Genomic DNA, 22993 nt, shown 5'->3' on the forward strand with positions numbered 1-22993 from the left:
ACGGACTCCAATACAATGAGAAAGTTAATCAAGAAAGAGGAAGATTTGGACTCTAGGAAAAAGTAGATTCTACCCAGGGAAGAAATAAGATCTTCAGATGAAACCTGTGCACCAAGCATGGAAAGCAAAGTGCTGAGACTGGGATGGGAAGAAATTTTTTGGCAACATATTTTTACCAGACCGGTAATCAAGACTTGCCCAAGGCCTGGGCAACGGGCACTCAGACACTGCTGTTGAGACTGTCATTTGGCAAACCCCTTTGGAGGCAAGGATCTGGGAGCATCTGTCAGTAATTCCCTACCAGATATCTATTCCTACAAAATTACTTACATGGGGGGCAGTGCAGAGTCCATAAGAGCATGTGAGTGAAACTACCTGGGTCCGAATTCCAGTTCTGCTATTTGTCAGTTCCCTGCTCTCTCAGTTTCCTCCTTTATAAAATGGAAACTCCTTCTCAACTGGTTGCTGTGAGGATTAAATAAGAAGTTCCATGTGAAAGGCTCAGTACAATGACCAGTGTGTAGGAAATAGTTAAATGAGCAAATACTAAGTTAATCTGTCTATCCAGAAAACACTTGCCATTTTGCACAAGGATGTTTACTGTACTGTTTAAAATAGGGAAAAATGGAAACAACTAGTACCATCCTATTTATGTTTTTAAAAGATTACATTTGTATTTGTACATATATGTTTATACATATTGAAAAAAGAATTGAAACGAGAAAACACACCAAAGTATTACATCCGGGGAGAAAGGAGGAGAGGGCTGTTTCTGGGTGAAATTTTTATTGTGAACAACCTAAGTTGTTTTATCCTTTAAGAACAGAAAAAGTAAACATCAGTATAAATCCTAGGGAGGAAAAGAGAGTTAATCTTTATAAGCACATACAAACATTTCATAGAAAACTTTTATTTTAATTCACTATACATATTTAAATTTCAGGAAGTTACTAGGGAGATGTACTTTCCTCTGTAGGTTTAGTTTGATCTTCAGTTACCTGTAAAAACATGAATAGCTTTACTTTTCTAATAAACACTTTCAACTTTACCCGTCACCCGCCATTTAAAATCATTCCACAGTCCTTCTCTTATAATGACCCTCTGTCTTCTCCTTCAATAATAATTAGTACAGAAAGTTAAGTAGAAAGAGAAGAAAACTTAGAAGGCCAAGTTCTCAATAGAAATTGTCAAGTAAAGTACAACAATTACATTAAAAATACAATCTGAGGCATATATCTAGGCTTCTCAAGTTCGTCATTTTATTTTTCATTTATAAAATGAAATCATTAATACAAGAAGAATACCAGCGGTGCTGCAACAAGCTATTTTAAATCAGTCTATGGTGTTGGGAGAGAGAAATCCATTTTGAACATAGCATATTACAGGTTTAGTAGAAATAGGTATCTGTATGTCCATATTTCTATGCTAGGTCACTCAGAACACATCAAACAAACACAGCTCAACTGTATTCCTCACCACCCCAAAACCTGCCCCACCTCCTGCATTATCTATTCAGTGAAGGGTTCTGCTCAGCTGCCCAAACTCGGCATTAGAGAATCCACAGTTCTTGACCTGCATATTCAATCAACAGTGCGGTTAATTCTGCCTAAGTAACTCTCACAGCCATCCCCCATGCCATACCTGAACTGGAGGATCTCACCACTGGCAATCCCCCTAGTAGGACTGCTGGTTTAAGTTGCAGCTATCTTCCACGCTGCCCACAGAATGAGCTTTTAAACAGGAATAGCTTACCAACAGGTCATTTCCTTGTTCAAATTCTCCAGTTACCTCCAATCACCTTCAGGAGGGGAATGCAAATTCCACATGATGGAAGACAAGCCCCTCATATTCTATTTACAACAAACTTATTTGGATTCATCAGCCACACTGTATGTGACTGCACATTCACATTCATCTTACATTCACCATGCTCTCCACTCCTCCACACCTCTAGGCAAACGGCTTCCTCTGAGATAACCCCCAATCCATCCCCAAGCAATTTATCTGCCTGGCCTATTTTTATTAAAACCAACTTAAGAAATACCAATTCCTGGGAACTTTCCTTAACCAACCCCCCAGCTTGGTTTGGGCCCTTCTCTCCTGTGTGCCAGAGCCCCACACGCACATTTGAGCTGTCTGCTTATAAGTCCAGTTATCCCTTAAAGCAACTTCCCTGAGGGCAGCAAGTAGGTTTTGCTCGTATTTGTACCTAAAGTTCCTGGCATAGAACAAACACTCAGTAAGTCTGTGTTAGCTGAATCAATGAACCAGGTTTAACCTACTCCCTTTGGACAAGCGAAATGGATAGTGGAAGAAGGAAACTGAACTAGAAAAAAATGTTACAAAAAGAGTGACTCACTGATTTCTAATAGATTCTCTAGGTTATTGTCTTTACTTCATTTCTTCTCTAGTTTCTTAATCTAAAATGATTATTGTGACCAAGCAAAGAGACAAAGTTATCCTATCCATTCAAAAATACTTTCATCTCATGAGAAAAAGAAAATGACATAACCTTTACATAAGAACATTATGGCTAAGTGCCTAAACAATAAATTCTATCTGTAAATTCATTAATAAAGACTAGGTTTATGCATCATCATGAAAAATAATCAATAAATATTTATTGGGTAACCCCCAAATGTGCCAAATGTTGGGTAAAATTTTGGGTTACACATATACAACAAACCCTGAATGGATTAACAGATCGAATGTAAATGTACTAGCAAAAACAATCAGAAAACAATATGAGGAGGTACATAATCAAACAGAAATTATAGGAATGGATATTTGTTCAGAGATTACTGAGAATGTTTCATGGAGAAGCTAAGACTTGGGCGAGGTATTGAAGAATGAGTAGGACATAAATTGACAAAAGGAGAACAGGAAACGGAGCCTAGACAGAAGAACTGTCATGAAGAAATAAACAGACTTGAAAATAAGTTTGAGTTAATAATACTGTATTGTATATCTGAAAGTTGCTATCAGAGTAGATTTTACAATTTCTCACCACAAAAAAGAAATTGTAACTGTGAGGTAATGTACCTAGTAACTAACCTTATTGCAACTAGCAAGGGTTTGTGAGGCCAGATTACACAGGATAGTTATCAGATAATGTAAGTAAAAGAGGAACATGTGGCCTATGAAAGAGAGACCAGGAATAGTCGTGGTCAAGAAATCTAATCATTTCTACTTGTGAAACCTAAATGCTAATGACAGAAAATAAACTACACCAGCACTCAAAATTTGGTTTTTCAGGACATTTGCAGATTTAATCTGTCAAGAGTCAAGACAGCTTTAAAATATATCTGACAAGTCTTAATCTTTAAATGTTCATTAAGTTTACAAAAAAATCATCATAAGATTTAATTACCATCATTACAACCATTAGGGACTATTACTACTATATAGCAATACTCTTATTTCTCTTCAAGTTCTACAGTATCATTTCCAAGATATTAACAAATAACAAAGAGAAGTGCCAAATTACAACTTTTCTCTTGCCAAAATACTACTGGGGTCAACAACCACAACATTGCTTTAGCTATTGAGACAACTTATTTACTCTTTTTCTTCCTTTCTTTCTCTCTTTTTTTTTCTGGTGTTGCTTAATTTCAATGAAAATTTCTTCATAAACGAGTACTCATTAGCTGTCAAAAACACTTACCATTTTCCGAGATCTTTCCAATAACTTATCCCATATCGTAAAATGTGCCTTGAAAAGAAAAGATTTACTATCAATTAAATACAGCAGTAAGGTTAAAATAAAAGAGGCTGAGTCTTTATATAGTTCTTAACCAAAACAAATACATAAAAAGCTAGGCAGTACTAATGAGGCTAAGTGGTTACAAAGTGGATTAGAGTAGGAGAAAAAGGTACTCTGTGGAACAGCTGCCTTGTTTGGTATTTAAGGAAAAAAGACAAGTACTGAATATGCATTCTTCCTCTTTTGTCCTTAATCATTACCATCGTAGAAAGCATTCCTTCTAATGAGAAGCAAAAACCTACCCCACTTTCTCGTAGATTTCAGTTTTTGCCTTAAATAACCAAATCCTCAAATCCTAAGTAATCACAGGAAGTTCATTAAGAACCAACTGTGACACCTTCACACTGAAATGACAGACCTAAACGATTTAGAAAATTACTCTAAAGAACAAGTACGAATGAAGACAAAAGTAAAATTATAGAACCAATTTCCTTAATCTCTAACAATCTTATATAGCAGAGGATTATCATAATGCCTAAAGGAAAACTGTGTGAAGCACATAATGACAATAACAACTTTATTAGGGGCTGGCCCAGTGGCGCAGCGGTTAAGTTCGCATGTTCCACTTCTCAGTGGCCTGGAGTTCGCCAGTTTGGATCCCGGGTGCAGACTTGGCACCGCTTGGCACCCCATGCTGCGGTAGGCATCCCACATATAAAGTAGAGGAAGATGGACACAGATGTTAGCTCAGGGCCAGGATTCCTCAGCAAAAAAAAAAAAGAGGAGGACTGGCAGTAGTTAGCTCAGGGCTAATCTTCCTCAAAAAAAAAAGCAATTTTATTAAGTCAGCTGAAGGTGATACTGAGGGATATGGGCGGGCCATTGACTATTTCACACTGAATGAGCTCGTAAACCCTAAAATAAAAAGCAAAATTACTAAATATGCACACACAAACCCTTCGGGAGAAAGAGCAGCAGGGTATGTTTGAAGGGAAAACTATACCTGACGCAGGTAGAATGAACAGGTAGTGCAGAGACCTTAAGATATGGCTGGAATATAATGGGTGATGGAGAAAGCAGTACGAGATGAAGTCAGAGAGGTAGGAAGGGGCCAGATAATGTAGGGCTTTGGGAGAAGGGTCAAGGGTTGGGGTTTGTTTACAAAAAGCCATCGGAAATTTTGGGACAGAAGAATTACATGATCTGATTTGTGTATTAAAAAGATCATTTTGGCTACTAAGTAGAGAATGTGCTGTGGGGGGCAAGAATGAAAGCAAGGGAGGGGAGTGAAAGAGGGAGTTGAATGAGGGAAGTAGTAGTAGACGAGATGCTATGCCGTGGATGGATTTGTGACATGTTTTAGAGTTAAGAGTTGAAAGGACTTGCTGATGGATGGGATGGGGATGGCCGTGAGGGAAAAAGAATCAAGGATTACCTCAACCATCGAGGCAGATGATGGTGCTACTTACTGAAATGGAGAAAGCTAGGAAAGGAAACAGGTATGTGGAGAAAAATCAGACATGTAAAGGACACATATGCTAAAAATTACAAAATGCTCATGAAAGAGATGAAAGAAGATTCAAATAAATGAAAAGATACACTGTGTTCATAGATTAGAAGACTCAACATGTTAAAGATGTTCATTCTCTCCAAATTGATATACAGGTTTAATAAAATTCCTATCAAATTCCCAACAAGATTTGTTGATATAGAAAAGATTACCCTAAAATTAAATGGAAAAGCAAAGGACCTAGAATAGCTAAAACAATTTTTTTTAAAAATAATAACATGGAAGGAATTATTCTATCTGATTTCAAGAACTATTTATAGCTACAGTAATCAAGACTGTGTGATATTGGCAGGGGAACAGACACATAAATCAATGGAACAGAATAGAGAACCCAGAAATAGACTCACACAAATATGACCAACTGATGTTTAACAAGGGTGCAAAGGCAATTAACAGAGGAAGGACAGCCTTTTCAACAATGCTACTGGAGCAATTTGACATGCACAGGCAAAAAAAAAAAAACGTCTCAACCTAAATCTCACAGTTTATACAAAATTTAACTCAAAATGGACCACAATGTAAAAATAAAACTATAAAACTTCAAGGAAAAATAACAGGAGAAAATTTTTAGCATTTAGGGCTAGGCAAAGAACTCTTAGAATTGACACCAAAAGTATGATCTATAGAGGCAAAAACTGATAAACTGGACCTCATCAAAATTAAAAACTGCTGATCTGCAAAAGCCTGTTAAGCGGATGAAAAGACAGGCAACAGACAGAGAAAATATTTGCAAACTATGTATTTAACAAAAGACTTGCATCTAGACTATAAAAAAACTCTCAAAATTCAACAGTAAAAAAGTAAACAATCCAATCAGAACATGGGCAGAAGACATGAACAGACATTTCACCAAGATACACAGGTGACAAGCACAAGAAAAGATGTTCAAACAATTGGCCAATAGGGAAATGCAAATTAAAACTACAATGAGAAGTCACTACAAACCTATCAGAATGGCTAACATAAAAAATAGTGACAACACCAAATGCTGGCAAGGATTAGAAAAACTAATTACTCCCACGTTGCTGGTGGGAATGTAAAATAGAACTCAGTTTGGTAGTTTCTTAAAAAACCAAACGTGCTTACTATTTGACCTAGCAATTTGAATCCCCGGGCATTTATCCAAGAGAAACGAAAACATATATTCACAAAAACCTGTACACAAATGTTCATAGCAGCTTTACTCATAACAGCCAAAAAACTAAAACAACCCAAATATCCTTTAACAAGTGAATGGTTAAGTAAACCATGGTATATCCACACCAAGAAATAACACTCAGCAATAAAAAGGAAGGAACTATGGGGCCAGCCCCGTGGCATAGTGGTTGAGTTGGGCACACTCTGCTTCAGTGGCCCAGGTTCGCAGGTTCAGATCCGAGGCGAGGAACGACACCACTTGTCAGCCATGCTGTGGCAGCGACCCACATATAAAGTGGAGGACAACTGGCAGAGGGGTTAGGTCAGGGCTAATCTTCCTCAAGCAAAAAAAAAAAGGAGCTGGGGGAAGACTGGCAACAGATAGCTCAGGGCTAATGTTCCTCAGCAAAAAAAAGGAAGGAACTACTGATATACTGACACATGCAACAACTTGGATGAATCTCCAGAGAATTATGCTAAGTGAAAAAAAACAATCCCAAAGATTACATAGTGTATGATCCCATCCATATAACATTCTTGAGATGACAAAAGTATAGAAATGGAAAACACATTAGTAGTTGTCAGGGGTAAGGAGGTGGGGGTAGGTCAGAGGGGAGCGGGTGTGAGTGAGTGTGGCTATAAAAAGCCAACATGAGGGATCCTTGTGAAGGAATTGTTCTGTATCTTCACTGGGTTGATGTCCATACTCTGGTTGTAATATTGTACTACAATTGGGAAGATGTTACCATTGCTGAAACTGGAAAAGATACTACGGATCTCTCTGTGTTATACCCTGTAACTTCTTGTAAATCTACAATTATCTCAAAATCAAAAGTTTAATTAAAAAAAGAAAGGATTAGCAAGGGGTGGAAATATGGAAAATGACAGGCTTTGTCATTTTTTCTTTTGATGAAAGGATGATCAAAATTAGGGAGAACAACATGCCAAATGTAAGGCCAGAAGGCATTCCAGAAGGGCTTATCAACATGCACTCCAACACTCCTCAATGCACTCTCCACTAAACTAATTTGAAAAATTAAAAATGCTATCTCAATTTGATTTAATTTTTTCAACTAATGTCTCTTTTGTGAATTATCTGTTTACACCCTGGGAAAAATTGTTTTTAATCACAAACCTGAGTTTTACAAAATATTACTGTCACACGACTTAATGAAAATTAAAACATATATCCTTCAAATCGGTATAAAATCAAGACCAGAATCATACCCACACCCAAACTGGATGCCCTGAAACTTTAAGCTTTACTTACTCTTAAGTGAACAGGTAAAGAGAGACCCTGGAATCTTCGTACAAGACTCGACTGGGTGGCTTGAAGATTGTGAACCGCTGACACTTCATACTGGAAACAAATACTCGTTCTTGGAATAAGAGGGCCCTCACTGACATCAACGAAGTCACCAAATCTAATTTGATTTGAAAAATAAATAAAACCTCAAAATCGAATCATTTACAATAGTGTGGGAAAAAAATCTATTCGTTCTCTTTGCTGCTACATCCCTGACATATGTCCCCACGTAGTCCCTAATCTACATCCCTACATGGATCAGTTCAGTCTCTAATAGCCCCCGCATAACGGTCTCAAGTGAAGAGGCTAAAACTTGAAAATTAAAATCAAGTGAACCATTTTCTTAATTAGCATTGATATAGTGTGAAAGACGTCTAAGATCACTGAACACATCATGCTGTCGAGTGCATCCAATGTCCACACTGATAACCAACACCTTTACAATAACCCACTGCAGCAGAGTTTAGAATTCAGCATGGAGGACAGATTGTGTCCAAAGAGCAGCTTTCTGGGGAAAAAAGTTAAGTCTGAGTCAAGGAAACATGAAGTTGAGAAGAGAGAGACAGGCCACGAAGTCATATCTGCATAACGCATTGTCCTACCTCTGCTCCCTGTGTCAGAAAGCACATTCAGATATAACTCACTTATATGTAAACGCAGGCAGTAACGAATTAGTCAGTATTCATATTTCTGTATACATGAATTATACTCAATTCGCAGCAATGAATATTTTGCCCAATTTCAAAATTGACTCTTAAAAATTATTTTTAAACAATGGTTTTCAACTCATGAAATGCAGAAATAAAAATAACAAACAGTAAAATGAGGAACAGAAACCACAACTGTTCCTGAAGATAATTTAAAGCTTCCAATTACCACCATATCAAAACGAGGAACAAAGCAGGAGAAAATAAGGTAATAAGAATAACAAGGTACAAATTCATCTTTTTCAGTCGTACACTACACTCAGGTAACAATAAAGCTAAGCCTTCCTATAAATTAGCATAGAATCCAATATTTTTATTTTTACACACCTGTGTAGCTTGACTATTCTCTCAGGGTTCTGAGATGCCTTCTCTTCTATGAAATCTATTTTGTACCTAAAAAGCAGCAAAGAAAAAAAAAGTTGAATTCTAAATATACAAAAAGGTGTTTAAAGACACATTCCCTTTCTCTTCCTCGTCAGCCAGAGTTGTTTAAAGAAGGGTCTGCACTTGGAGCCTCTCCTTCGTCACCTCCCATTCACTCCTCACCTCCTTCAATCTGCCACAGCCTCACGACCCCACCCAACTGTTCTCACCTAACCCACAGGGACCTCCTTGGTGCAAGCCTAATGGACACTTTCAGTCCCTATTTCCATTGCTCACCTCCAGTTCTCAAAGTGCCCTTTCCCACCAGCTTTTGTGGCATTCCCTACTGCATGCTATTTTAACTCTCTGGCCACTCTTGTCTTTCTCTGCCCTTCGGGGGTGCTGTCCTAGACTTCCACTCTGAGCATCCTCCCTGGGCGAGCTGCTTGACCGGCACAGCTTTAATTATCACTTCCACATCTATATCTTTCACATCTCTGCTTCTAATTCACATACCTCTTCTGAGCCCAAAACTGTATATCCAAAACCCTTCCGCACATCCACTAGGGTGTTCCACAAGCAACTTAGACTCCCAAATTGTCAAACTAAACAAAAGCTTATCCCCTCTTTTCCCACCAAACTTTTTCTTATTTCTGAATTTCCTAGCTTAGTAAATGATGCCACCACCTACCCACGTGTCCAGGTGAAAAACTTCAGAGATTTCCTTGATTCCTGCTTCTCCCACAACAGCCTTCCATCCAATCTATTACCAAGTCATGTCAATTCCAATGCCTAAATCTCTCTCAAATCTACACAATTCTGTGAGTATAGCTAATAGCACAAATGGAACTGCACAGCCCAGGTTTAAATCATGACTTTACGACTTACTACCAAGAGCTTTGTCTATTGACCCCAGAGTGCCAAACAAGTATTACCTGTAAGTGGTGCAAGGTTGGGAAGGATTCGTTTATGCAAAAACATCCACTTACTGCCACATCCCTTCTCCTAGAGCCCCCCATGCATTAGTGAGGGGGCCGATTTTCCCTTGAATACTTGTCTCTCTTGACCCACCTCTAAGAGATGCTCCTGTCCCCTGGGAGCCAAAGTAACTGAAAGTTCCCCCTGCAGCAGAAAGGTCAATCACTGATCCACCTTCAACCATCCAAAACTCTCTGTTCCCTCAAACTTGCCCCAGAACTATCCCCACCTTCCCCCACACATTCAATTGAGTTACCCAAGTTCTAGAAGCCTCTACTAGACTTTGACATTTCAGTGGGAAAAGGGACATCTCAGTGAATGTGGAATGAAAGTCTGCAGTACACTGTCCAGTATGGTAGCTATGGAGCACTTAAATGCAATCAGTCCTCACTGAAAAGTGTCTGACATGGAAAACACACAGTAGATTCTGAAGATTCAGTATGAAAAAGAGAATAGAAAATATCATTACTTTTTTAAATATTGACCACATGTTGAAATAACATTTTAGATATGTTGTTTAAATAAAATGTCTTATTAAAATTAATTTCACCTTTTCTTTTAACTTTTGTTAATGTAGCTACTAGAAAATTTAGTTATATAGATGGCTCACATTATATTTCTATTGAACAGCATGACCCTAGAATTTTGGCACAGGAGGTGACTTGCTATGTTCTGATAATCCAAGGAATTTTCTTGTAGAATTAATGGTGGTCTGGTTCTATAGAACTATTTGCACTCTAGTTCAGTTAAAGGAGTATATTCCTACTACTTTCTAAGTACACTGGTTCCAGGATATGCTAAATATTATAAATTATCCCCATGAGAATTTGTGCCTCAATTTATAAATACTTAAAGAAATTGCAATCTATAACCTTTAACAATTTGCAGGTGCATATTTTGGCATCAGAATCTAGTACCTATGCTTTTTTTTTAATTTTTGGAACACAGATTTCCCTTTCTAATTAGTTCTAATTTCAATTACATTAATATTAAAATTTAGCTTATGGTCTTACAATTTGTAAAATAAGGTAAACTGATAGTTTTCTGAGAAAGGGAACTGAGAAGCCAGGCAGCAGCTAAAATGTTGGCAAAGAAAATCCATCAAATGGATAATTCCCATGCAGAAGACTAAGGCCTGGCTGTGTAAACATTTTACTCAGCGCTTAGCTCCCTCCAAACCCCTGGCGTTTTCTCTCTTACCTTTTTCATTTAAAGAGTGGAAGGAGTAGAAGGAAAGGCTGCCAAATGCACAAAATAATAGTTTCTTAACGTATGCTATCACTCCACAGTGTAAGGAAAAAGGGGAAACACAATTACGTTGATATAAAGAAGACTGGCCGAAGACACAGAGAGGTAAAACGGTGAGAAAACTATGCGGGGGGCGCAGAGGGTGAAGGGGCGGGGATGGACTTTTTCTCAGGGAAATGACATGAACAAAAGTAAACAGGCTAGTGCAGAAGGAGAGATCTTAGAGCTAAAAATAAAATGGTGTCCTAGATAAAAATTCTCAGGAGTTGAATTTTCTTCATTACATATAACTTTGGGAGGTTCAATCTTGCTTTAAAAGAAGCCAACACTTACTTGTTGTGTTGAAATATTTCTAATGCTACTTTTGCGTCAACTTCCAGAGGTTCAAACGGAAGATCTTTATAAATTAAAGCACGAGCATCTTTTGTGAAGGAACGCAGGTTCTCCTTAAAAATGAAAGTATTAAATTTTTGCAACAATTTATTTAAAAGTATTTCTCCATAAGGCAGATAAGATAAAACTGTATGCTTAATATTACAAATCCAACTAAAACAAAAAGCAAGAGCAAATTTCTTAGCAAAGTTACTAATTTGCAACAATTAAATATTTGGACCATAAAATGTAGGGTTAGCAATTTCTCCCAACTCTACAAACTATAAAACTTGTAATTTACCTGTAATTATAAGATATAAGCCTGTTTGAATAATAATTATTAAAGATAATCCTACAAAGAAATGTTAATAAACATTTCACTCAAATTATACAACCTCATAAATGTTTATTAAAATGATGATGCAACAAGTAGAAACGCTAAAAAACAAACAGTAAGATACAAAAATTTGTTTACACTATGAATAAAACTAAGTTTATTAAATGCATGGGGAAAAAACTATTGTTTATGTGATTCACAAAATTTCACTAGGAACGTAATGTCATCATTGGCCCTGTCCAAACATAGCATATATCCAACATAAGTTTCTGTTTAATGAAAATGTCAATTTTACACAACTAAAATAATTGATTAATAATACACATTAACAATGCTTATGAAATTTTTTAATAAAAATAATTGAGTTTTCATACTATAAATCATTACTAATACAGAAAGGATCAAGCACTATTACGCAAATAATTTTTGTAATAAAATTCTTTCCATAAATTTCCTATTACACTTTTTTGCATGAAATGACACTTCTCCATTCTTAAAGGGATAATTTACTGCACAGCAAATCTACATTCATGGTTTAATATAGCTGATACTTGAATCTAACTCTTCTCCACTTTCTCTAAGCCATCCACCCAACCACAGTGCCTTCAATTAGCTAGTAAATCTCTTTTTTAAAGTTTTATCTTTAAAAAAAGGAAAAGGAGACAGCAAGTTTCATAGATAATGAGAGTTAAATCTCGATCTCATTAGTTTTTAATTAACTCCCCCAATCAAGTTAAAAATCTCTTCTTAAATTTGGGGACATATTTGAAAAAGAAGAAATTACATTGACACGAGTCCGGAGACCATGAAGAACAGTTCCAACTCTTTCCCTGGCCCTCCTCCTCAGCTCTCTCTCTCTCTTCCCTCTCTCTCTTTCTTCCTTCCTTCCTGTCTCCCTCTTCTCTTCCTCTCAATATTAAGCAATATGGGCAGGATTATACAAGAAATAACTCCTCAAGCCAGAATTTAAACCTGGATGTGTCCTGACTCCAAAATTTTTGCTTTTTTATTTCACTAAATCTGAGATGTACCACTAGCAAAGCCCTGGTGGTCTAGTGGTTAAGACTCGGTGGTCTCACCGCCACAGCCCAGGTTCATCTCTAGTCAGGGAACCACACCACCCATCTGTCAGTTGTCAGACTGTGGCAGCAGCATGTTGCTGTGATGCTGAAAGCTAGGCTACCAGTATTTACCAGCCGGGTCACCCATGGTGTACAGGTTTCAGCGGAGCTTCCAGACTAAGACAGACTAGGAGGAAGTACCTGGCCACCTACTTCTGAAAAAAATTGGCCATGAAAACTCTATGAACAGCAGGAGAGTATTGTCTGATATACTGCAGGAAGGTGAGAAGATGGCACAGAAAGACCAGGCAGGGTTCTGCTCTGCTGTCCACAGGGTCGCTAGAAGTCAGAATCGACTCGATGGCACCAACAACAAAAGATGTACCACTAAGGAAAAAATACTACCAATCATAAGATCCTATCTACTGTAAGACACCTTTGTTTTCAGAGATATTAAAACATGAGAAAAGCATACATGGTGGAACTGATAAAATGGTATGCTATACCACCTCCCCTTTTCTGATCTCCAGACTTCCGGTCTGTAGAAAATACAGTTTTGCTTAATTAAGAATTAGGCATTTGCCTATTCTCCCCAGTCTAAGTCGCTAGGCTTGACTTGTGAAAGCTGTCAGCACCCCCTATCTACAGAGCACCTGATCTAGATCATCCTTGTCGGCCAAGCTCCTGTGGCTACTCACGTCCCAAACCAGCAAGGAGCACCCTCATTATGAAGGCAGAACATTCATAAAGAGTCTAGTTTGTTGCTATCTAGTTTGTGGCTATCTGGGTTAGCTTTGTCAAAGTCTGATTCTTTAATTCACAAATGACTCCCCGCCCCCTCTCTCAAAGTAACCCTTGTATATAGTGAGATCTCACAGTATGCAACAGGATAAAATGGTTTAGGGCACTGGTTTTCAAATTGTGCTCTGGGGATCGAAGGAGTTAGGCTCCAGGGCCCCCACCCCAACATCAACTGAGACAGTTAAGCTTCTATATTTTATATTCTGGGCATCTTGACCACTAATTAAGGAACAGTACAAGGAAGAAAGTACTTCAAGAAAAGTTCAAGCAGGACGTAAAGTTTCCATACAACTGACCACACTGTTGTGAATACCCTCATTCATATGCCTCTATCTTAAATATACTGAAAAAGCAACAAGAAAGATAGATAAAGAGACAGACAGATAGACGGAGATTCTTTTAAATTTCCTCAACGTGCAGTATCAATCAAGAATACTAACACAGGAATCATTCTAACAAAGAAAGGCACAGACCCTAAAATTAACACTACAAAGAGTGTACTTACTTTTGTTGGCACCCACTCATCAAGTCTCTTATCCAAAACTACATCATAGCAGAAGGCTCCAGCTATTACTGGAAATACAAGCAAAACAAAAAGCCACATCAAATCTGTTCAAGTAGAAAGTGACTAACTCGCAACAAATGAATATTTTGACCATAAAATGAAGGGTTAGTAACCTGTCCTAACTCCACAAATTATAAAACTGTAGCTGTCATCCCAGCTGCTTGCTAGAGCTCTACCAACCTTCCCCATCCAAAAAATTAACTCACCTTTTGTTAACCCAAAATCACTAGTATTTTTGAACTCTTCAAATTTTCTTTGGAAATATTGTTACTATAGAGATTTCAAATAGTTACTAGATATAAAAATTCCAAAAGAACAAGATATTTAATAAGGAAATGAATGACTAAATGGATATGAAATGTTGAATTTCTTTTTTAGTATCTCCTACATATCCTTATTTCCGTTGTTTGTTCTTAGAATCATTTATTGAGCTTTTCAAATATTTTTGGTGTATATACCCTTACCTTTTACAAAAAAATACAAATGTGATCCTACCACATATATTGTTGAAAATCTTAGTTTTAGCAAAATTACAAAAAGTAATTCCATTTCCCCAAAATGGTGTCCCTCTCCAGAATCATGGTTATTTCTGGTGAAATGCTACTAAGTATAGCTTTCTCCAGAAGTCTATTTATACTCCCACTTCCTCCTCCTCCACACATTCAATTTGGAAATAAAAGCTTAAAGTGGTAAGAAATAAACAGTGACACAATGAATTTACATGAAACTCACATTCAAGAGAAACATTCTCCTCTAATTCTACTAAGTATTGACCTCTAATAGTCAAATACAATGGATTCTGTTACCCATACATAATAAGTGGAATTTATGGATCGTGGTAATTTAGATTAGATTAGAAACGAACTCTATACATCAAAAATAGGTACCAAAATATTCAAGAATTACAAAAAGTACATATATATATTTAAACATGATGTATATAGACATATATATATATTAATATGTATACATTACCAGGAACTTCTGGAGCTCTGACCAAACTGACCACATATTCATCTTTGAATGCCCTCTCTATCACACAGCCCATCATCATGGCACAAGAACGCCAATAAGCCTAGAAAAATAAAATGCACACAAACATAATACACACCAAGATTCACTGAAGTTTCTTGAACATTAAAAGTTAGGTTGCCTTTTGACTTAGGAAATATTTCTCAAATATCTCTCCATCCTCAGCGCATAGTAATAGTTACCACCAGGCCACGACATTAACCCTACCAAGTAAAACCCATGAAATGAAACACCAACTCTGTGTTGTCAGCAATGTTTCTGTGCAAGGTATCAGACACTATAATGTTTATCAACCAATAGATAGTTTTACTATCTGGTAGCAACTTTATTTTTAACCAGGACAAAGTTAACTTGTTAACAAACTTGTGCTAAAGTAAAATAAATATATTAATATATAGCTGTTTATATCATATATAAATATGGAGGACAAACTCAACTTTTAAGGGTTATTTATACTGCTATCCCATACCTAACATCACATACATCCACATACATCACTCAAATTATTCTTATTTATAGCAAAGCAACTTCACCATTAACTGGGCTTTCAATTTATTAGCACATTTTTAACCATGGACACGCCTTACACGGGTATCCATGCAATGACCTTATCAGAGTCATAAAGAGAAACAGACGTCCTGCACCATACCTGCCCATCTTATGCCCTGTACTGGCCCTACTATAACTGAGCACTTGACCTTCATAAGCTCTTCTCCACATCGGAGGGCTAAAAGAGTGGGCTCACTTGGTTGACAAGTGGCAGAGACTGCTCCAGAATGTATTCTATAAAACTACATAGCACGCACTAAAAATAAATCCAAACCTAGGCCTCGGAGGCAAGTAGCAAAATGTACTTCTTCATCTACTTAAATGTTTTCAATGTCTATCGCACTCCAGAGTCAGAATGCCTACGTTTAAATCCAGCCTCCACCTCTTCCTAAACCAGTAACCAGTTGAGTCAAGCTTCTGAACCTCTTTTTGCCTCGGTTTATTTATCTGGAAAATGGGGATACTAGCACCTATTTTATGGGATTTCTATGAGGATTAACTGAGTTAATACCTGTAAACCACTTTAAGACAGTGTCTGGATACAGAATAAATACTCAATGTTAGCTACGACTATATCAAGTCTATCATTTTCTTGTTTAAGTATTTCATTTCAACAAATATTTATTAAACACTTACTGTATGTAAGTCAAGGACTGGGTTCAATAAGGGACATGATCCCTGTCTTCACAGAGCCAAGAATCCAATGCATTCAACAATTCATAGTACAAGGCAAAACTAAAATATTCTATCTAGAGACACCAGCCAAGTGTTGTGAAGCCCTAAAGAAAACAGGGATTCATTCCAACCAAAAGAAACCGAAAAGGTTCCACAGAGCATACGGCATTTTAATTGAACTATGAAAGATAAGAAGGATTTTAATAGGAGGAAAGAAAATACTCAGAGTTGAAGGACGAGCATCAACAAAAGCAAGGAGGATAACACAGCATAAACCATCAGTGACCAAGTCCACTAGCGCGGCCGGAGCAAAGAGGAAGTGGAAAGATGCAGTAGGAGGTGAAGCTCGAAAGGCAGCCTGGGGTCAGATCATGCAGGGTCTGGAAGGTTATGTGAACAGTTATCAGGTAGGCAAGTTCGTGAGGGGCAAGTGACTATGGAAGACTTCAGTATTAAAAAAGGGGGGGTGGAAGACAGAGTTGAAAAGTGATTGAAATAATCCAGAGAAGATGGTCAAAGGCAGAATTCAAGCAGCAGCAGTGGGAATGAAATCACCCACAATATAGACAGTGATCAATAAACGTAAGGTGAACAAAGATATGAATGTAGAAGTCACATAACTTCTCAAACCAAAATACAGAGAAATGGATGCCGCTGGTGGTTTTTGGACTATGAAAATGCCTAACTTAACAAGTAAAACATTGCCCCTCTAGCACCGTACGACAATTGACGTTGGCCATATCTACACATTTCATACTCCGAAGACAACAGATTTTAATAAAAAGGAGGAAAAGAAAGCTGGAGTTGGGGGAGGAGAACGTAAAGACAGAAATACCTTATTCACTTCTCCTGGATCACGATCTTTGAAGGTAAGGAACTGAATCTCACAGGACTTGGTCAAAGGCTTATACATGTCCCAAGGCTGCCCGTCCACGAGAGCCAGAATGGACTTCCTGCAGTACCACTCACTCAAATCTAGGAATTTCAAAGAGATTGAAAGTCTAAACCAAACGAAACTCAAAGTGAAAAAGGTTACATGTTTAAATGATACATGAAGAAATAAAACATTAGAAAGGCAACATTCTGCAAGCTGTCTTTTTTTAGGAGAAAAAGTACTACATATTACATCTGTAACCAGTAAAAAAAATAATTCCCAACACTCCTAACGTATTGCTGATTATTAACAAAGTTACCCAAACCATTTACAAAAATCATTAGGGCTAAGTCTAATTTGAAATTAATTTGTCAATTATTAAGTAATAAAACAATTTCCAAGAGCTACATTTAAATATTCAGAGAGCAGTATCATAGACATATTTGGATATATGTACACACAACTTAGAAGAAAATGGAAAATATACACCCACAGTAAATCTGTTCTAGATGGGTTCGTGGTCTTCCTCCCAAACCATCTCTTACTTTCCCATGGGGACTCTTCAAGTTAAATACTGTAGCTACCAGTTTTTAATCATTAGAAGAATTCACATATAAGCCAATCAGCTCATCTGTTCTACGATCCCAGAATGCACCTCCAACCATGATTAGTGGTTTTTCAATTACACAGCTACTCACAGAAGTGAACTACAGGGTCTAATTATCAGCGACTACATAAGTTACAGCAAGGCAGGGACCATGTGTATTTCATATGTATATCCAGAGCCTACTACAAAGCCTGAAATACAGTAGGTATTCAATAAAAGTTGAGTGAATCATGAGCAAGTCTCGGGGCGGGGGTCATGCTGAGGGTGGTTCAGAAGCTTCAACTCTACACGTAATGTGTATAAAGCTCCCGAAGGGCCTGAGCTTTGTCTTATCTTCCTCTGTAACCCTAACACCTATCATATGGCAGAGGGTCAAGAAATGCTTACAAAACAAATAAGTAAACAATTATCGTAAGCACTAATTCAAGTGCTAGAGTAAAGGAAGACTGAGCGTGTACATTCTATAGGCCAGCTGAAGCTGATGACCAAAGTTGTTAACTTCTTAAATGGAACCATTACTGAGTTTTCCAGAAGTTTAAACAATGCAGCTACTCATACATACGAGTGAGCACGAGGGTGTACATATCTATTTGGAGGTCTTTCTAAATTTAAATGTTACCAGTTCTATCAAAGCAACCATAAAAGCATTTTGATCACAAATAATACAGAGAGGCCCTGTTCGCTTCATTTCCACACCAAATCACACACGGGGTGCAGTTATCTCTCTCAAGATAGGAACAAAACAAACATTTTTGCCCAAATCACATTCACCCCATTGTACATTTCCACTCACACATTTACCACATGTACGCGTAAATGTAAACAAAAACACAACACACGCACAAAGAGGCAAGTGAAAAGCAGAGAAATGATTTCAGTTAGGCTAGAAAGACCTAGAAAGGAAAAGAGGTCCCAAAAAGCTGGGCATCTGTGCCAGAGCCATCCCTTTGTCCCCAAATCCTTTAAATCCTGCACGCTGACTGCTCCCATTACAGCAGACTGCGGCCTACCAGCGAGCACACTGGTAACGATGCTTTCAGGTCGGCTGCTCCTACCAGAAACAGAGAACCCACAACTTAGCCAGATTCAGGCAAGTCCCAGAACAACCTGTGCTTTACAGGGCCAAGCTTGCAAGACCCAGTGAACACACAGTAAGATGCCCGATAACGGAGAATTTCTGCCAAGTTCAGGAAGCGATCACAGCGCCTTTCTCCTCTGCCCCTGTTCTCCTGCACAACTTGTGTACAACAGTCAAAACAGCGTCCCGATTTGTTACTTACGCATGGCACAACTATAGGGAGTTGAAACGTTTTTATTCATCACAAAGACAGTGCCGGGGTCAGTTTTCCCAACGTGTTTAACTTCGATCTTCTCCGTGCGGGGCGTTAATGATAACTGCCTGTTTTTCTCTTTATTAAAGACATCATTCCGCATTTCTATCAGTTCGGTCGGTGACAGCTGAGAAGCTGGCGATGTTGCTATAAATCCTGTGTAGAAGTCACAACAAATAGGACTGAAAAAATGAGTAACATACTGCCGATCCCATCCTGTTCCACTCCCGCATCATCATCCTCCCACAAGGAAAGAACAGGAGGAAAAGAACTTTAAAAGTCATTCTCCAAACTTAAAATAACGCATTCTCATATTAACCATTAAAACGCCAACGGAAGGAAACTGCGGCTGTCCCAGATCTGCACCGTTACTTCAACTTTGCTCTTTCACCATCAGATCCCTATTTCCCATCGATTTCCTCTGCCATATTCCACTCTGTGCTTTCCAACAAGGGGCAAAAAATAACCAGGAAGTGGGGTCAAAACTAGAACAGTCACTGGGAAGGTGAGCAGAGTCGTCGCTGGGCAATGTCTTGGGGAGGACAAGAAAGCTCCAGGAGACTGCGGGTCCCACGTCAAAACTACCAATATCCAGGGCGAGAAAGGCGAGCTTATTTCACACCCCAAATCAGAGGATTTGGCAAGGACGGGTATTCCAATGGGAAGATGGGAACATCTCTGCACCTGGACGCGGGCTCCTTCCCAGAGGCGTCCCCCGCTCCTCCCCGACCCCCGCGCCCCCAGATCGGTCCCCCAGGCCGGGAAGGGGCGGCCGCCCCGGGGGCACTGGGGGACCCTCCTCCGCCTTCGGCCCCACGGGACCTCCCAGGCCCCGCCTCGGACCCAATCTGGACAGACACCATCCTCGAGGCCTCGCTCCCCATCCCCACGGCCCCTGAAACTCACTCCAGCCGGGCCCGCCACCGGGGGCGGCCCAACAGAGCCGCAGCCCCCAAGCCGCCGCGGCCATGGCCTCCCTCGCGGCCGCAGGAACCGCCGCGCGCAGGTCCTTCTCCGTCCTCCTTCCCGGAAACCGAGCCCGCGCGCTGGGTTCCGTGGCACAGGTCCGTTCCGGACCCTGCGCTCGGGATGCGCGCCGCCGCCAGGGGGCGCCTTGGCGCCTCGCTGAGGGTTAGTGGCTGGAGGGGCGGCGACCCCGAGCAGCCACATCTTCCGGGGACGCGGGGGGTGAACCGGAGGGCACCTCGTGGGCTCCGCAGGGAAACAAGCATCTCTCCTGGAGGGGCAGAGTGCGACACACGCATCCCGCTCCGCGAATTCGAGCCCAGGCGGCTGCGCGAAGCCCGTACTTCACGCAAAGAGTATCTTGGGGAGAAAAATAGGGAAAGACGGCTTCTGTTCACTTTTGTTTTCAGGGTGAGCCCGGCTGACCGTGCCAACGACGTGGTCTAGATCGTGGCTTAACTCTCGGTTTTGCAAGGATGGGTTCTTAGGTCTGCTGGAGTGGGTCTGCGCCCAAGTTCCCCATTTAATTGGTCATATTAATATGGACCTAGAAATACGTCCTGTTGACCTTGGAGGGAACTTTGTAATCCGTAGGGCTCTTTACAAATTATCTAGATTCGTTTATATAGTATAAAGAGAGAGCATAGTAAAGGCATCCTGGGACTGAATTTTTGTCTGTTGTTCGCTGATGGATCCCGAGGGCCCAGAACAGTGCCAGGCACACAGTAGGCTCTCAGGAGATATTCGTTGAATGAATGAATGAATGTCCTTGCAAAAAATTCCAGAGCTATGTCTAATTCCTTTGTGTACCAGGATGTTATTGCTATTGTAGTGTGGGGACCTGAAATTGGCCCCCCCAAGATATGTCTCTTTGGCATCAGGATTATTTGAGGCTGATTGCTTTTGATAAACTGGGACAGGGAAGGAGGAATGGAACTTGCCCTTTGTCAGGACACGTTTACATTTGTAAGGTAAATCTCTATCTGTAAAAGGTGCCTCCCTTTCTGTACCAGGAAGAAGAAAGGCGATGACCTTCTCTCTAGAAACTCTTAGTCAATACCAAAGGAAAGGACTTAAATCTGCATTTTATTGTGCTTCTCTGGTAACCTCCTGTAACTAACTTCCCTCCCCCTCCCAAAGTTGGCATTTCTTTAAGGATTAAGCATCTTTCTTTAGGCTAGGAACTGATTGCTGCGCTCACCTGTGACCGCCCAGCTCCAGACAATCGACTTGCCTCCTGCTACGCCCTCTGAGACAGCAGACCACTACCTGCCGCGTCCATCAAGCACTGTGCCGACAGGGCAATCTTGTGACTATTGTGGGAGGGACATTTCAATCCTATGTGAAACACCCTGTTTGGGGGTATATAACCACTCTGTGCACCCCACTTCTTCGGTGTCCTTTCTTCCTTCGGGAAGAAAGGCCCCGGGCCATGGTTCCTCATAAAGCTTTGTTTAATTTTCTCTTGCTGTTCTGTCTCATGTGAATTTAATTTGTTCTCCGGCCAGACAAACCCACATTTGGGAAGAGGAAATGTCTTCCTCCCCTACAGTAGTAAGCATTCCATAGGTGAAGTATGGAAAAGGCTTTTATTCAGAGTTGTTTAATGCTGTGGCTTTACTCAGGTTGTGTAAATTTACAAATTCCGCCCACGGCCTTTTCCCCCTAAGCTCTTTGACTTGCAATGGGAATACACCACCACCAGGTGGAAGTACCTGCTAAGGAACAAATGCTATGATAAGCCGACTGTCTCCTTGGCCCAAATTTTACATTCACAACTACACAGGAAAACTTAATTATCTTCACTTTTAAAATGAGACGTGTACCTTAGTGGCCTAGTTTGGATTTAACCCCAGTCTACATTTCACTAGGCCACCTCACATTTAAGATCCTAATGCAGGGGGGGTTGGGGGAGGGCACAAAGGGTCAAGTGGTGTGCCTACAACGTGACTAACAATAGTGTACAACTGAATTTTCACAAGGTTGTGAACTATCATAATCTTAATAAAAAAAAGATCTAATGCAAACCATGAAATATACATACATATACATATATGTGTGATGTGTATGTATGGTGTGTATCTTTTGCTTCCTCCTTAGATGTGCATACAATTATTTCCTTGAAAGCTCTTTGTTTCACCGGTCTTTTAGAGTCTGTCCCCATTTAACCCCATCTAGTTGCTTTCAGAACATTTTAGAGCAATATTTAAACAAAGCCTTGGAACATAAATTTAAGGGTGTTTAATCATAAATCTCATTGGGAGCAGTAATTCCAAGTCATAAGTATCACAGAAATTAACTTGGTTGGAAGGATGTTAGTAATGATACTGTCCAATAAATATTAAGCATATGCCAGTCATATTGAACTTATGCAATCAATCAGGTTTATTAATTCTCACAACCTACTCATGCAACAGGCATCACAATCTTCATTTTCCAGGGAAGGAAATTCAGGTTTGAAGAGCTTGAGGGACCTACCCAAGGTAGATCTCTGCCCAAGAATTCCCCCAAATATTTCTTTACTCCAAATCTCCTTTCTTGGGGCCGGCCCTGTGGTGCAGCGGTTAAGTGTGCACGTTCTGCTTCTCAGTGGCCTGGGGTTCGCTGGTTCAGTCCCCAGGTGCGGACATGGAACTGCTTGGCAAAAGCCATGCTGTGGTAGGCATCCCACGTATAAACTAGAGGAAGATGAGCATCGATGTTAGCTCAGGGCCAATCTTCCTCAGCAAAAAGAGGAGGATTGGCAGTAGTTAGCTCAGGGCTAATCTTCCCCAAAAAAATAAAAAATAAAAAATAAATCTCCTTTCTTGC

The 22993-nt window shown here is 39.6% G+C and overlaps 1 protein-coding gene and 1 long non-coding RNA gene across 5 annotated transcripts; one reads left to right on the forward strand and one right to left on the reverse strand.

The window, feature by feature from the left end:
* Positions 1–894: 894 nt before the first annotated feature.
* Positions 895–20316, reverse strand: MRPL39 (mitochondrial ribosomal protein L39). 4 transcript variants are annotated; one of them, XM_070597237.1, is made up of 11 exons: positions 20123–20308; positions 19166–19372; positions 17240–17379; positions 15124–15223; positions 14089–14156; positions 11346–11458; positions 8751–8816; positions 7681–7834; positions 3665–3712; positions 1753–1798; positions 895–998 (listed from the first exon to the last, which is right to left on the reverse strand). In XM_070597237.1, exons 1-10 carry the CDS (start codon positions 20184–20186, stop codon positions 1772–1774), a joined length of 987 nt encoding a protein of 328 aa, XP_070453338.1. In that variant the 5' UTR covers positions 20187–20308; the 3' UTR covers positions 895–998; positions 1753–1771. The 4 variants fall into 4 exon arrangements, with proteins under 4 accessions (XP_070453338.1, XP_070453339.1, XP_070453336.1 ...); XM_070597238.1 differs by lacking the exon at positions 1753–1798 and adding an exon at positions 2360–2420; XM_070597235.1 differs by lacking the exon at positions 1753–1798 and having other exon boundaries at positions 20123–20316.
* Positions 20317–20374: 58 nt separating this feature from the next.
* On the forward strand, positions 20375–21645 carry LOC139079812 (uncharacterized). Its single transcript, XR_011533746.1, has 2 exons — positions 20375–20593; positions 21359–21645. It is a non-coding gene; the product is annotated as an uncharacterized lncRNA (long non-coding RNA).
* Positions 21646–22993: the final 1348 nt, after the last annotated feature.

Source organism: Equus przewalskii, chromosome 27 (genome assembly GCF_037783145.1).
Source record: "Equus przewalskii isolate Varuska chromosome 27, EquPr2, whole genome shotgun sequence".
NCBI lineage: Eukaryota > Metazoa > Chordata > Mammalia > Perissodactyla > Equidae > Equus > Equus przewalskii.